The 17,174-nt window shown below is 41.2% G+C and overlaps 1 protein-coding gene across 1 annotated transcript in view; it reads right to left on the bottom strand.

Annotated features, from left to right (window-relative positions):
- Positions 1-17,174, bottom strand: part of agtpbp1 (ATP/GTP binding protein 1) — a 172,684-nt gene that overhangs the window by 86,805 nt on the left and 68,705 nt on the right. The window contains 1 exon segment of the mRNA XM_034170437.1: positions 12,386-12,449. Coding sequence (XP_034026328.1) covers positions 12,386-12,449 — 64 coding nt within the window.

The raw sequence follows: 17,174 nt of genomic DNA, 5'->3' as shown, positions 1-17,174 counted from the left end.
CTAATTTTGAACTACGCCATTTCCATTCTAGACCTCTAGCCTTATGCTTGAGGTCACGCAGGCAATCGTTTAACCAAGGTGACTGTGTTTTGGGGGAGCGTGGCTTTAACAAAGGTGGGACAATCATGTCGAGCGTAGTTTTGAGCACTGAGTTTAAACTATCCACAAGACTGTCTACTGATTAGGTATTTGCCAAATATGAAGCTACGACATCAGTGAGTCTAGCTTCGAGTTCAGTCTTAGTTGAGGAGTTGATGCATAGCCGTAGTGACATAAGGTTGTTGTTCCACTAAACACGGCAGCAAAACTGTAAACTTAATAACTGAGTGATCAGAGACCACTGATGTAAGAGACATGATGCCAATATTCGTGACAGCAATACCACATGCGAGAACCAAATCCAGGGCATTTCAACTAATGTGAGTCGAGTCCTGAATGCATTGCCAAAATCCTAACGCATCCACAATTTCCATAAATGATTTGCAGAGGGGATCAGAAGGCTTATTTATATGATTGTTAAAGTCACCAATGGTCAGAATGTTATATATACTAGTTGACAAGTTAGAGATGAATGCACCAAATTCATCTAAGAATTCAGAATATGGGCCAGGAGGCCTATATACAGTGACAAAGTAATACGACTGATTTTTATTCTTCTGACCTTGGCAATGTGTAATATCCTGAGCAGAGCGGAGAATCAGATGCTCAAACGAGTTATATTTGTAACCCCCAACAGCTAATAAGCTAATCCTAGATTTATAAATAAGAGCAACACCCCCGCCTTGCTTCACATCACGAGGGACGTGACTAAATGTATATGCTGGTGGGCAGGCCTCATTTAAGGGGAGGACAGCTGTAGGTTTAAGCCAGGTTTCACATAGCCCAATCATATCTAAGTGATGATCAATAATTAGATCATTGATCAACAATGATTTTGAGGACAGTGTTCTTATGTTAATGAGACCCAGTCTAAGGACCTCAGTGGTGTTGACAGTTAAACTGTTTGGGTTTAGGGGTGGTTCCAGAGTAGCATATATAAGATGCCTATAAGTAGGTTTAGGTTTGAGACATTCCACGTGAGCTGTAGGTAGCAAACACGAAATTTTTGATATTGCTGGAACAACCACTGCCATCCTCAATTTCAGCATCATCCAATGTAGTAATGGGTATTAAGTTTGCAAAGCATATCTCTCTATGATTTTATGGACATGTCTACGGAAGCAGGCCACAGTCTCAACTTGTTGAATTTCTCTCCCTGGCAGATAAACTGCACTATACCATAGTGGATTTTCTGCACTAATTTCCACACTAAGCTAATGAATTCCACATCCACATTTGTCATAAGCCTTGCAGGGTCTCTAATCACCTGCTCCATGGCTTGCTGTAAATTCCTAATGTTACACTCCCTGTGGAGCGTTTAAATCAAATCAGTCCATGTTTAGCTCTTGTTCAAACATGACAATTACTGGTTATATTGTTAAAAAAAGTAATGCGATCCCACTCAAAAATGTTGAAAAACAAACAAACAAAAATGGTCATGATTGAAAAACTGCCTGCTTCACTGGATTAAAAGGTACAGTGTGTCATTTTTGAAGAAGACAGCAAATGCTATATGCTCATAAAGTGTTTTTCACCTTTTCAGCGTTATTCATGACATTTTCAATTTTATTTATTTTATTAACTTAGACTTTAACAGAAACATTTAAAAAAAAAAAAAACTCTGGTATTACAAATATTACAACATAAATGTAATTTTTTTTGTCTATTAATCTTGCTTTTAATGCACCTAAAACCACTCAAAATTAGTTAAAGTAGACCTGCACTGAAATAAATGTGGTCAGATCTCAGAAAGAAATAACTGATATGTATTTATAAGACCCTTATGAATGCAGTAAAATAAATCTGCAAGCCCAAATTTGTAATTCAGCGGCGAAATCTTCATTTAAAAATGACAAATTTGCAGCTAAAATTTGGCCCTCCGCGAAAACTGTTTGTACATCTGGGTCATTGCAGTGATGTCTGGCAGAAGACGGAGCGCTCCCGCCTTCAGTCCGAGCCTGCATTGAAATTGATTTTATCGGTTAGTAATGTTACTGTTATATACATCCTGGTTTCAGCATCAAAAGTAAGCTGCAATGAATGTGAGATACAGCTCTGCATGCTCAGATCAGCGGCAACATCAACAGCGGGCGACGCTCTTCCCCGACGCCTCGCTCTCTGCCTCCGCTGCGCTTACTGAGTCTGCGTGCTCGGTAAATGCCGAAGCGGGCCACTCACATCGCCCCTGTGTCTGCTGTGCAGCCGGCACCACGTCCCCGTCTATTGAATGGAGGTGCAGCCAACTTGGCAAAAGTCCAGAGACTACGCTCGCTGTTTTGATGCGGAGCGGCCGGTGACACCTGTAGCTGCAAGGACAGACTTTCTGCAGCGCCGCACGTCTCGGTAATGCCGCAGAGCTCCGTGGCCGCTGAGAGAGGTTTATATCTTTTTAATGACTTGGATTCTTTGCGGGTCCCGCCTCCGTACCCCGCGACGGTAACACCGGAGGCGAAAGACAGTAGATTTTCAATGCGACACCACTCAATCAAACGGGCGTATAAAAAAGTTCCCCAAAATAATTTTCAAGCACAAATAAAAGAAATGTGTACTCACCAAATGTGCCGCAAGACAATATGAAGTTTTAAAAAAAGTAGATCCTTCTGTATAAGACAAGAAAAAGGTGCAGATGCAAACTGATGTAAATCCACAAATTAGAGTTGGCGCGCGCAATGCATGCTAGAATAGGGTCTTTTACCTGATGTCTCGGCAGCGTCCCGGATGTGATGACAGTTTTGCGGAGGGCTAAATTTTAGCTGTAAATTTGTCATTTTTAAATGAAGATTTCTCTGTTGAATGACAGATCTGGGCTTGCAGATTTACTTTACTACATTCAGAAGGATCTTATGTGTAAATATAAGTCATTTTTTGGTCCAAAGATCTGACTGCATTTATTTCAATGCAGGTCTACTTTAAAATAGGGCTTGCCAATAACCTTTAGGGGTATAAAACCCAATAGCTATAGGGTACCCTATACCCTGGACCCTCAGCCATGAGCCGTGATCACGAAATTTACCCATCACTAAAATGGCTCTAGCTACAACCCTGCACTTAGTATTTGCTGCTCTTAATAGCATATACAATGTTAACTGTCTCTATAATTACATTTGCTATAGTCTTTTGGTGAGAAAACAAAATTAGTTCTGAATTAGTGATGGGCCGAGTTGTGCTCTCTAAACACCACGATTTTTGTTGCATGGAGTTTTTCAGTAGATTTTGGGTAATTTTGGGGAGTTGAATCCAAATCTCATATTAGGTTTTGCCAATCACATAATGTTTATGAGATATCCTCCTGAGACCCGGCCCATTAATTTATGTCCTCTATAATGGACATTTTGTTCACCTCTATCTTCCTTAAGTATTTGGAGTAAACCTTTAAGGCTCTATAGTATTCTGTAGAGGACATCCTGGGCTTTCCAGCGATGTGTCATGTGATGGGCTTACATGCTTGGAACTTTATTTTTTTCTCTATCAAGATGGCCGCCATACCAACAACCACATTTTATGGAAAGCTAAGGGGTAACACAAATATTCTTTTTTCTCTCTCTTTTTATCATAAAAAGTATATATATTCTTGTTCATTAACATGTAAATGATGCTATCATTGCATCTAAAAACTGTTTCATTATTTCTGTGTTGATATAACAGTCAATTTATGAATGTCAACTGTAGTGGACACCAGGAATATTTTAATGTATTTAATGACTGCACATTGTTGTAGGAGCAAGAAGTGAAGCGGAGAGGATTCTGTACCGGATAATTGAGGGAAATTCAGATTTAGAGCTTTCAGATGAGGAGAATGAGTATAAGCCTGTGATAGCGGAAGATGACGAAGAAGGAGAGCAAGACGATGCAGGAGAATCTGATGAGACAGAATCGGTGGCAATCAATCAATCAATCAACTTTTTTCTTATATAGCGCCAAATCACAACAAACAGTTGCCCCAAGGCGCTCCACATTGCAAGGCAAGGCCATACAATAATTATGAAAACCCAACGGTCAAAACGACCCCCTATGAGCAGCAAAGCTGTCGTGCTCTGCGGGCCAAGACTAACTTGTAGGTTTTTTTTTTTTTTTTTTTTCGTTTCAGGCTAATGTATTAAAGGTTATTACCATGCTAGATTATTTTATTTACATTTCATACAACGACCCAATGAAGTTGGGTCATTGTGTGAAATGTAAATAAAAACAGAATACAATGATTTGAAAATCCTCTTCAACCTATACTCGACTGAATACACCACAAAGACAAGATATTTAATGTTCAAACTGATAGACTTTTTTGTTTTTGCTCATTTTGAAATGGATGCATGCAACACATTTCGAAAAAGTTGGGACAGGGGCAACAAAAGACTGGGACAGTTGATGAATGCTCAAAGAACACCTGTTTGGAACATTCCACAGGAGAACAGGTTAATTGGAAACAGGTGAGTGTCATGATTGGGTATAAAAGGAGCATCCCCAAAAGGCTCAGCCGTTCACAAGCAAAGATGGGGCAAGGGTCACTACTTTGTGAACAACTGCGTGAAAAAAAATAGTCCAACAGTTTAAGAACAATGTTTCTGAACGTTCAATTGCAAGGAATTTAGGGATTCTACAGTCCATAATATAATCAGAAGATTCAGAAAATCTGGAGAACTTTCTACATGTAAGCGGCAAGGTCAAAAACCAGCATTGAATGCCCGTGACCTTCAATCCCTCAGACGGCACTGCATTAAAAACCGACATCATTGTGTAAAGGATCTTACCGCGTGGGCTTAGGAACATTTCAGAAAACCATTGTCAGTTAACACAGTTCGTCGGTACATCTACAAGTGCAAATTAAAACACTACCATGCAAAGCGAATGCAATACATTAACAACATTCAGAAACGCTGCCGCCTTCTCTGGGTCCGAGCTCATTTGAAATGGACAGATGCAAAGTGGAAAAGTGTGCTGTGGTTTGATGAGTCCACATTTCAAATTGTTTTTGGAAATCATGTCCTCCGGACAAAAGAGGAAAAAGACCATCCAGATTGTTACCAGCGCAAAGTTCAAAAGCCAGCATCTGTGATGTTATGGAGATGTGTTATTACCCATGGCATGGGCAAGTGTTGTTTTTCTTATTAAATCCCTTGACGTTTACAAGCCAGATGTAGCAGTCATCTCAGTGTTTTTTTTTTCGGATCTCTCCAAACCACTGGCACACCAAATTTGAGATTAGCATTCTTTCCTTGAGACCAGGATCTCAGTGTTTCGACACAAATTGTGTAAACGTGGTGAATAGCCAATTTTTGTCCTGGTCACCAAGTGTACTCTGGAATAAGCAAGGTACACTCTTTTGATAGAAGTACTGATGTAACATCTTTGAGGTGGTAAAGAGAAGCAACCACAAATAACAGAAAATATCTGGGTCACTGCAATACTTCCTTTGTTTGGAAGTTGCAGACATGTTAACTATTTTAGCATAAAGAAGAATCAGGGCAAAGTCTTCACAAAGTCTTCACTAAACTGTAAATTGCTGAACCCGTCACACAATAACAAACAATCCTGTTAAGAAACTAATGCTGTTACAGTCAAACATATGTTTAAAAATGACATTTCTTAACCTTACTACTTTGTCTGGAAACTGCTATTTTTCGAACTTCGTGGCTACTTCTCGTATCAAGCATTGAAGGAAAAGCTGCAGCCTCTCACACCTCTTCGGCATCATAAATGATATTATGGCTCTTTGTTCACATTTCACAAACCAGGTTTAAAAACTATGCTTTTGAAGCTGCTTTTGTGCATGACTAGTGGCATCAAAGTCGTGAGTGATTGAGTAACTTTTGCTTAATACAGAACATACAGATTGAAAAAAAAAAAAAATGTGATGTGATCTGAACTCAGATTCGGATTCAGCACCCCAAAATCATCCTAATCAGAAAAACCCCAATTGGTCAATCAATGATTATGTTTCCTTTTTTTTAAATTATGTTTTTTCAATTTCCATCTTTATGAAGACACAGGGAACAGTAACAATAAACAAAAAGCAACAACCAAAACCAGCAAACTGCCAGACCAGAGACAGCAAAGTGGTATGAACATACAACTGACAAGATCTATATCAAATTTACACAGTCAGAAACTTTTATCCATGAGCAATAATCTGGAATTGAGCCAGGAAAGGTCCCCATATTGCAGCATGTCTGTGTTGTCTGTTCGTATTATCCAAGCGAAGATGTTCCATCTGTATCGCTAAGACCATTTCTCTAAGCCAATGTTCAAAATCTGGAAGGTTGGTAGATTTCCAGGTCATCAGGATAAGTTTTTTGGCAACTACCATTCCGAGTTTTATGCTGACCATAAATCAGTTGTGTATCCCAAGAAGAACATCCAAATATTGCAATATGGTGATCTTGTTTAATATCTCTAGAATAGCATTTAGAAAACCAATGAAAAATTGCAGACCAAAACCCAAATACTCTGGGGCAAAACCAAAACAGATGTGCTAGTGTTCCTTCAACAGAAAGACATTTATCACATTGAGTAGACACATTGGGAAACATTTTGCTTAGTTTTGTCTTTGAATAATATAATCTGTGAATTACTTTGTACTGGATAAGTCTGTAGCGACTGTTAATGGAACAGGAGTGAACCTTTGACATGGCTTCATCCCATAATTCATATGGTACTTCTGAAATGAGATCTTTAGCCCAGGATACACGCATTTGTTCTGTGGAAACATGAATGGTGAAACTATCAACAAACCTGGAAATCAAATGTTTAGAGTTGGGACAAAGCCTTAGATTCTCATAAAATGAATGTGTGTTTGGAATAAATTCAAAGGGTTTAAATGTTTGTTTCATATAGTGCCTAATTTGTAGATAGCGAAATAAATTCGAATTTGGAATATTATACTTATGATGTAGTTGGGCAGGCAGCACAGTGGCTTAGTGGTTAGCACTGTTGCCTCACAGTGAGAAGGTCGTGGGTTCAATTTCCATGGCCTTTCTGTGTGGAGTTTGCATGTTCTCCCTGTGTGTGTGTGTGGGTTTCCTCCGGGTGCTCTGGTTTCCTCCCACATCCAAAGACATGCGGGTTAGGTGGACTGGAGTCTTTAAATTGTCCGTAGGTGTGTGTGTGTGTGTGTGTGTGTGTGTGTGTGTGTGTGTGTGTGTGTGTGTGTCTGTGCTTGTTTGTCTGTTTGTGGCCCTGCGACAGACTAGCGTCCTGTCCCCTGCCCCGGTTTACCCCGCCTCACGCTCTATGACTGCTGGGATAGGCTCCAGCCCCCCGCAACCTTTAATTGGACTAAGCAGTTGGAGGTGAATGAATGAATGTAGTTGGGCAAATGAGGGAAAATGACCATCTATATACAGATCGGCAAAAGATGAAATGCCCCTCTCTCTCCAAATGTTGAATGCAGCATCCATCTGCCCAGGTTTAAAGAGGGAATTGTTGCAAATCTGAGCATAGATACAGTCTTTAGGGAGTTGATTTCCCATTTTAATCTGACGCAAGATATGCACAGAATTTCTCAAAACAAAGTTTTGCTGGTTCAAATTTTCCAGTGTGACACGCGAAAATAGAAGTGTATGTAGTGAAATGTTATCGGCCTTGGGAGCCTCAAGTTGTAACCAAGAGGGGACGGCACCTCGCCCCTCTCGGTTGATGGGGCTCCCTTGTTTCAAATAGGTGAGGGCCCTGGAATTGGCGGCCCAATAATAATGTTTAAAGATTGGGAGACCAAGGCCTCCTTTATCCATTGATTTATACAGATGAGCCTTAGATATCCTATGAGATTTAAATCCCCAGACAAAAGGCAGGATGATAGAGTCCATTTAAAAAAAAAAAGGATGATAAATGGGCAAGTTATGAAACAAGTATAAGAATCTTGGTAGAGTAACCACTTTAACTGCATTGACTCGTCCTATCCTAGTGGTAAGATTCTCCAGGCCTCAATATGACTTTTAAGCTTGTCCACTGAATCAGAAAAATTTGCCTTAAATAGATTGTTGGGATCTTTAGCTAATTTTAACCCCAGGTAATTGAAATGATGATTTATTATGCTGAAAGGAACAGAATCCACAAATACTTTAGGCAGTTTATCCCCATAAGCTCACTCTTTCCCCAATTTATAATATACCCAGATATATGACCGAATGAGTTGACATAGTCCAAGAGGATAGAAATAGACGTTTTTGGATCAGATAAACAAATAAGCAGATCATCTGCATAGAGAGTTACATGAGTCTCAATATCGCCCAACTTAATACCTTTAATATTCGGATGTTCGCGAATCCCTATGGCCAATGGTTCCAGTGCAATGTTAAAAAGCAGGGGGGACAGCGGATCACACTGCCTCACTCCTCTTCCCAGAGAAAATTGTTTAGACTTGATTCCATTAGTAAGAATTGAGGATCTGAGATCAGTGTACAAGATCTTGACCCACTGAATAAAGATATTACCTAGACCAAATTTTTCAAGTGCTCTGAGAAGATAGGGCCACTCTACTGTATCAAAGGCCTTTTGTGCGTCTAAAGACAGTATGGCAGCACCATTAATTTTATTTTTATCTGAATACAGCATGTTCAGGATCTTCCGAACATTGCAAAATGAATATCTACCGGGGATAAACCCTCTTTGATCGGGATGTAAAATATGCTCTATGCATTTTCCTAATCTTGTTGCTAAAATTTTTGGAATTATTTTTAGATCATAATTTAATAGAGCGATGGGTCTATAGCTGCTCAGGTCAGCATCATCCTTTCCCTTCTTCAACAGGACACAAACATTTGCCTCGCAAAGAGATGATGGCAATAGCTTATTGGCAAAAGTGTGACATATCATTCTTAATAACAGCGGGACCAACTTGCTTCCAAAGGCCTTATAAAACTCTGGGCCAAACCCGTCAGGCCCAAGAGCCTTTCCAGAAGGAAATGAGTTTATGGCCTCCAACAGTTCACTAGAAGCACAATCTGAGTCCAATTAGTCCCACTTGGTAGCTTTTAGATGTGGAAAATGAAGAGAGGAAAGGAAGGCTTCAATATCTTCCTTTGTAGCATTAGTTTTTGATGAATAAATATTGGAATAAAAGTCTCTAAAGCAGTCATTAATATCCTGTAAATCCGTCAAAATTGATCCAGAACTAGATCTAACTTTATAGATGAAGTGGTTTGCTTGCTCACCTTTTAATTGTCTTGATAATGATTTCTTTGATGTCTTTTTCCTGATTCTCTCCCCTCAGCCCCAACCAGTCCCAGCAGAAGACTGCCCCTCCCTGAGCCTGGTTCTGCTGGAGGTTTCTTCCTGTTAAAAGGGAGTTTTTCCTTCCCACTGTCGCCAAGTGCTTGCTCATAGGGGGTCGTTTTAACCGTTGGGGTTTTTCTGTAATTATTGTATGGCTTTTGCTTTACAATATAAATTACAATATTTTACAATATTTGATCTCTCCCTCAATTTCTTTTAGTCTGCCATATTTTACCTTTTTGCGTCTTGCCTCAAAAGATATTATTTGTCCTCTAATGTAGACTTTAAGAGTTTCCCACAGTGTTGAATCGTTGACCTCACCATTATCGTTAGTCTCGAGAAATAGAGAAATCTGGTCATTGATATATGTGTGGAAGCCTGGCTCTGCAAGCAATAGAGAGTTAAAACGCCAACTATAAGTTTGCTTAGGAAAATTCAGTTGAAGGTTAATGCTAACTGGACTGTGATCAGAGATTATTATGTTATGGTATTTACTACATGAAATATCAGAAATGAGTCTGGAATCAACCAAGAAGTAATCTATGCGTGTGTACGACTCATGGACATGGGAATGGAATGAATAATCGTGCACAGTTGGATGCTGTAACCTCCAAATGTCCTAACCATTCATTGATTAAGTTATTGAGTGTTAGTACTGAGAGAATGTGAGGTGGAGGGGTTCTTGAAAATCTAGCCAAATAGGGGTCCAAATAACAGTTGAAATCACCTCTGATAAGCAGATTGTAAGTGACATCATCTGGTATTATATCAAAAACTACAAAAAAAGGCTGGATCATCTGAATTTGGTCCATATAAATTGACTAGGGTCACTGGGAAACAATTGATATCCCCCTTTACAATAATAAAACGACCATAAGGATCTGTTACACTAGACTGAAAGTTAAAAGGTACAGATTTTTGAAAAAGAATGGCTACACCTCTAGCTTTGGATGTAAACGGGGAGGGATACACTTGAGAAGTCCAATTAGCTTAGTTTAGTTTAGTTTTTTATGTTATGTGGCATTAACATGCGTTTCTTGCAAGAAAACAATATCGGCTTTTAATAGCTTCAAATGAGCAAAAACCTTTCCCCATTTAATAGGGTTGCCCAATCCTCTGACATTCCACGTCACCAAGGACAATGAATTAGTTGGATTGTTCATATATGTTGACTGAACGTAATATAAAACAGAGTACAGTTGCAGTACTTAAACACATCTGGTAGCTGAAAATATACAAAAAACATAAGAACAACAAACAAAAAATAAAATATGCACACTGAACATGTGTGTGTATGAACCACATACCTGCCCGTAGTTCCCCAAATGAAGCTGGGCCACCTTCATACTAACATGAGGCCACTGGCCAAACAAAAACTGAGCTGAATAGCCTGATCTATTTTACGGCACTCCTGAGACGCACAGAAAAGGACATTTTGCCATCATTAAAGTATCAACATGGTTACTTGTGTTAACGTTGTTGTCCTCCGTCTACTTTAGTTCTTTGTCCATGAAGCATTTTGCTTCAGCAGGACTGCCAAACACTTTTACCTGCTCTTGATGGTGCACGTGAAGCCGAGCAGGAGATAATGCTGAATGTTTTTCTCCCTCAGCGCGCGTAGCACCTCCTTAAAGCGCCGCCGTTTCTCCATGACCTCAGATGTATAGTCGGGAAAGATGAAAACAAGCTTTCCACCATATTCCAGGGAGCGTTGTCAGCATATCCGAAGAATCTTTTCTTTGTCCTGGGCATAGTGCACACACGCGATGAGGATGCGAGGTTTTGAGCCTTCTGCTGGTTTCGGCTAGAGCAAGCGATGTGTCCTGTCAATCACCACTGGCTTGTCAAAGTTCTCCACTCCGAGTAATTTGGGAATCAAGTGGGATACAAAATCGGTTGGTCTCCCCTTTTCTTCTCCTTCACCAATGCCAACTATTTTAATATTATTGCGTCTAGATCGCCCCTCTAGATCAGAAAGCTTAGAGTGGAGAGATTTGTTTTCCTGCCGCAACTCGTCCATCGCTATTTACAGACTCTGGATGCGTTGCGCGTGGTCTGCGGCCTGGTTTTCCATGTCGTCCATTTTCTCGATTAGTTCAAGTTGACCGGCGACGAGACCCTGGATTTTCTGTTCAAAGTCATCAAAACGGACACTGATAGAACGAAGGATGCTCGTTTCGATGTTCTTCCACATAAGAGGGAGCTCCTTGTCATCATCACTCGGTGAGCTGAGTTTTAAGTTGCTAGCTGTACCACTAGCATTAGTGTTAGCGCCTTCCTTCTGGCGTGCACTTACCACACGTTTACTGGACATTCAGTTAAAGTGTGGTTATGGTTAAAGTATCTAGGAGATAAACAATGATCAAAATGTGGCGGAGGTAAGAACTCAGGCAAATATAACTTTTGTAGAGTTTAAGCTAAGTGCCTCGAGGAGCTCCGAAGAAACACGTCTACTCTCTAGCCAACTCACTATCGCCCCCCAATGATTATGTTAAAACAATTAATAACACACCCTACCCCCACAAAATAAATAAATAAATAAATAAATAAAAACTTTATAAGATTATTTGTTTCAGAAAGAACAGTTACCTACCCAATAAGTCATGACTAAAGAAAGGAACAGCTATTCTTGTTAGGTCGGGTCTGGCAGTTTTTTGCTGGTGCCACATGTACCACACAGAATCTATTTGTGATCTTGATGGCCATCACCCAGACAGAAAATAAGTTCATCCCCACCACAAAGGTAACAATCTATGTGCCATAGCCAGGTGAATGGTGGGCACCCTCTTGGCCTTCACCAGCTACTGAAATCCTCACACCAGTGTGCTGGATCATTCCAGAGAAACACGCCACATGGCCAAAATGTCATAGGCGTTGTTCCCTCACAGTGCAAGTGATACTCCTCATCTTTCTCTCCCCAAGTTACCATTCGTTATCATAGTCATTCCAGATGTTCCCAAGGATAGTACAAAACACATCTAGTTGTTGACTTCTCATTCTTGTCACTTCTTCACAATTCCTGATTGAATTTCATATTAACTGTTTTGCAGACAGATAAAAAGATGTAAATTCTACTTACCCACAGTCAGTAACTCAGTGAGAATGCAGAGAATGTTTTGAGTGGTCTGGACATCCTGAGTGTTCTGTAAGGTCATACACAGTACATTTTTTTAAAAAACAAACAGGAGCACATACTGTACATACCCCCCCCCCCCACACACACAACTTTATATTGAAAAACACATCTACAGTAGTGTTCAGAATAATAGTAGTGCTATGTGACTAAAAAGATTAATCCAGGTTTTGAGTATGTTTGTTATTGTTACATGGGAAACAAGGTACCAGTGGATTCAGTAGATTCTAGTAGTAAATCCAACAAGACCAAGCATTCATGATATGCACACTCTTAAGGCTATGAAATTGGGCTATTAGTAAAAAAAAAAAAAAAATGTAGAAAAGGGGGTGTTCACAATAATAGTAGTGTGGCATTCAGTCAGTGATTTCGTTAATTTTGTGGAACAAACAGGTGTGAATCAGATGTCCCCTATTTAAGGATGAAGCCAGCACCTGAAACATGCTTTTCTCTTTGAAAGCCTGAGGACAATGGGACGTTCAAGACATTGTTCAGAAGAACAGCGTAGTTTGATTAAAAAGTTGAATGGACAGGGGAAAACTTATACGCAGGTGCAAAAAATTATAGGCTGTTCATTTACAATGATCTCCAATGCTTTAAAATGGACAAAAAAAAACAGAGACGCATGGAAGAAAACGGAAAACAACCATCAAAATGGATAGAAGAATAACCAGAATGGCAAAGGCTCACCCACTGATCAGCTCCAGGATGATCAAAGACAGTCTGGAGTTACCTGTAAGTGCTGTGACAGTTAGAAGACGCCTGTGTGAAGCTAATTTATTTGCAAGAATCCCCTGCAAAGTCCCTCTGTTAAATAAAAGACATGTGCAGAAGACGTTACAATTTGCCAAAGAACACATCAACTGGCCTAAAGAGAAATGGAGGAATATTCTGTGGACTGATGAGAGTAAAATTGTTCTTTTTGGATCCAAGGGCCACAAACAATTTGTGAGACGATCCCCAAACTCTGAATTCAAGCCACAGTTCACAGTGAAGACAGTGAAGCATGGTGGTGCAAACATCATGATATGGGCATGTTACTCCTACTATGGTGTTGGGCCGATATATCACATACCAGGTATCATGGATCAGTTTGGATATGTCAAAATACTTGAACAGGTCATGCTGCCTTATGCTGAAGAGGACATGCCCTTGAAATGGGTGTTTCAACAAGACAATGACCCCTAGCACACTAGTAAACCAGCAACATCTTGGTTCCAAACCAACAAAATTAATGCCTCGCAGATGTGAAGAAATCATGAAAAACTGTGGTTATCCAACTAAATACTAGTTTAGTGATTCACAGGATTGCTAAAAAAGCAGTTTGAACATAATAGTTTTGAGTTTGTAGCGTCAACAGCAGATGCTACTATTATTGTGAACACCCCCTTTTCTACTTTTTTTTTTTTTTTTTTTTACTAATAGCCCAATTTCATAGCCTTAAGAGTGTGCATATCATGAATGCTTGGTCTTATTGAACACTACTGTATGTAGTGACTTTGACTTTTTTGTTACAAACTTTGATGCTGTCTGTTCTATTTGGGTGGTCTAATTTCAAATCAAACACACCGATTAATCAAACAACTGTGGCTGAATACAATGAGGCAAGCTGTAGCTACTGAATCTGAAATCTGATACTGAAACTGTTAAATTCTGAATGTGCATCTTCATGTCTACAAGTGAATTGCTACCTCCACTGTCAGCTTGGAGGGCCAAGCTTTAAGTGTATATTCATCCAAAACACATCAGAGGAGCAACTCTCTGGAGTGCAGGCTAAGGAAGACTGACTCCCTCCAGAGCCAACACCGACAGCCCCTCTGATATGGATACTTTAGTTAATGATAAATTCAGGAGGTGTCTGCTGAAAGATCTGCTGGGAAGAGACAAGGACAAGCTGAGACCTCCGATCACAGGGACAAAGTCCAAGAGGTGAAGTCAAGCTCAGGTGCTTACAGTGCACCTTTAACTGTTTCTAAACACCTGAAAAATAATGAGCTGGTATTTTCTTTTCATTACAACTGGAGCAGTATGCTTGAATGTTTTCAATGAATGAATAGAATGCTGAATTTTGTCTAGAGCTCTACAATCAGGCTGAGAACGCTCCTTCATGGAAAGCTTCGCTGTCTTTCCAGCTTTCTCCCTCAAACATAGCGATTATTTCTGTGAACTACGTTTCAATTCGACATTAAATGTAGTTTTCCGCTACTGTTACACACCCTGGCTGTTTTTTTGAATGTTAATTTGGCAGTCTGTGTTTATTAAATGGTAAATGGACTGCACTTATATAGCTCTTTTACACCTGCATCAGACGCTCAAAGCAGTTTACACATCGATGCCTCACATTCACCCCGATGTCAGGGTGCTGCCATGCAAGGCGCCCACTACACACCAGGAGCAACTACGGGATTAAGGACCTTGCCCAAGGCCCCTTAGTGATTTTCTGGTCAGGCTGGGATTTGAACAGAGGATCCTCTGGTCTCAAGCCCAATGCATTAACCACTAGACCATCACCTCCCCTTATTACACACCACTAGCTCTGTTTATACATGTTAATTCATCAATCTGTGTTTATTACACACCGTCAGCTCTGTTTTTTCACTGCGCCATTCGCGCCCACGTGCCTGCGTCGCTCTGCTCCTGTGAAATTACACTGTTATGAGTTTGGACGCTGTTTTTTCCGCTGCTGGTCATGCTGTTCCAAACGTGCACCTTGCTGACACTTTCTTGTAAATTGATGCTGTTGTGCTTGCAAACTGATGCTGTGGCACCTGCAACTTGACGCTGTGGCGCTTGGTAATGGCTGCTGCTGCTGCGCTTGAACACTGATGCTGCTGCTGTGCTTGAACACTGACACCGCTGTACTTGGAAAGTGACACAGCTACAAGTGGTTTTGTTCCTCTGCAGCAGTGTTCCACGTGCTGAGTTTGGACGCTGTGCTGTGAGTGTCTGTGCTCCTGTGGCATTGTTTTACATGTAATTGTGAAGTATTCTCCGACTTCCCTGCTGGTTGCGAGAGTTTTTCACTCTTTTCCTACAGCAGTTGTTTTCACAGGCTCTGCTTGCCCGCTGTTCTGTGTGTACCTTTCCACAGTAGCTCACAGCTACTTTGGCATTTGGTGGCTTACAACTGTAACATCTAGGTGTCAGTTTGTGGGGCTGTGAGTGCCACCGCTCACTACTGTTCTTACAATTAACACCTGGGTGAGAGTCTGGGACGCTGTGAGCTCTCTTGCTCATTGCACCCCCAATTTTGTGTCTCTCTTACTGCTACACCCTCACAAGCTAATGTCTACTGTGTTGGTGCATGTGTGCAGTAGCTGTCTCTTGCCTCTGAGCCCAGAAGATGGCCATACTTTATGCCCATCCTGTCTCGGATATGGACACTTGAAACAAGCACTCACAGGCGATGCTTGCTTCAACTGTGTTTCTATGCCATTGACTGACAGACTGACTAGACTGTCCAGGCTTGAACCAGAGATGTCCTGGCACCACACTCACGTAAGCAACCATATGCTGAGCCCCTTACTGCTACGGCGAAGAAGTGTTCCCATGACTTGATCTTGTCTGATAAGGTTGACATCCTGGCCGGGCAGGACATGGTTCCCCATGATTCTGACGCTCCTCAGCAGACAGTCGTGGCCTCTCCCACAGAGGAGGGACCTTTTGTCACAGTTGGACGGGAACATTTAGCATCCTCACCCAGAGAGTCTTCAACTGTATGTGTGGTCCCTGAAGGGACAGACTCCATGTTGAACTCTTGTGATCAAGCTGTCGTGCAGACTATACTGAATGCCCGTGCACCCCTTGTGTACTGCACCAACGGGCAGTACAAAGGGGTGGACCCTGACTGTTGTCCTGTGCCAGTGCTGATCTTCAATCGTTTCACAGCGGCCTTTCTGTCTCTACAATTAAAGTTTATGTTGCTGCTATCTCTGCTCACCACATTATGGTAGATGGTCAATCAATAGGATCGCACCCCCTGATATGTCGCTTTTTAAGAGGTGCTCTTCGAGTTCAGCCTCTGAGGACTGCGCGTGTGCCATCCTGGGATCTTCAATTAGTTCTTGAGGGTTTATGCTCGTTACCGTTTGAGCCACTGAGTACCAGTGACGTCAGCCGGTTGTCAATTAAGACTGCATTCCTGCTTGCTATTTCATCCGCAGAGCGCGTTGGCGAGCTCCATGCCTTTTCAATTGCTGGCAACTGCGTGCGCTGGAATTCTGATGGGTCAGGGGTTATTCTATGGCCAAAACCCTTCTTTTTACCAAAGACTGTTTTACCCTTCCATGCTAACCTTGGCTGTCTTTACCCCACAAATTACTGCAGAAGCTAATTCTATTCTGTTGTGCCCTGTTCATGCACTTAGACGTTATACTGAATTGACAGCTGCGTTTCGCAAAAGTGATGCTCTGTTTGTCTACTATGGGGCCCCAAGAAGGGCTGCGCCTTGTCCAAGCAAAGATTGTCGCAGTGGGTTGTTAATACTATATAGCAAGCTTAAAGGAACGGCGACCGTCAACCTCCTCCAGTGAAATGTCATTCAACTCGAGGCATATCCACCTCCTGGGCTGCCCTGAAAGGTGTGACACTAACTAACATCTGTACTGCAGCAACATGGGCTTCATCCTGTACTTTTGCCCGCTTCTATAGAGTTAATATAGCTGCTCCTCACCCTGTGGCGACGGCCAAATTATCCACCTCCTCGATCTGCAGCTGAGGTTGGTAAGTGCACCTT

Source organism: Thalassophryne amazonica, chromosome 5 (genome assembly GCF_902500255.1).
Source record: "Thalassophryne amazonica chromosome 5, fThaAma1.1, whole genome shotgun sequence".
Classification (NCBI taxonomy): Eukaryota; Metazoa; Chordata; class Actinopteri; order Batrachoidiformes; family Batrachoididae; genus Thalassophryne; species Thalassophryne amazonica.
Note: the sequence above shows the minus strand (reverse complement) of the source record. Positions and strands in the feature narration are given on the sequence as shown.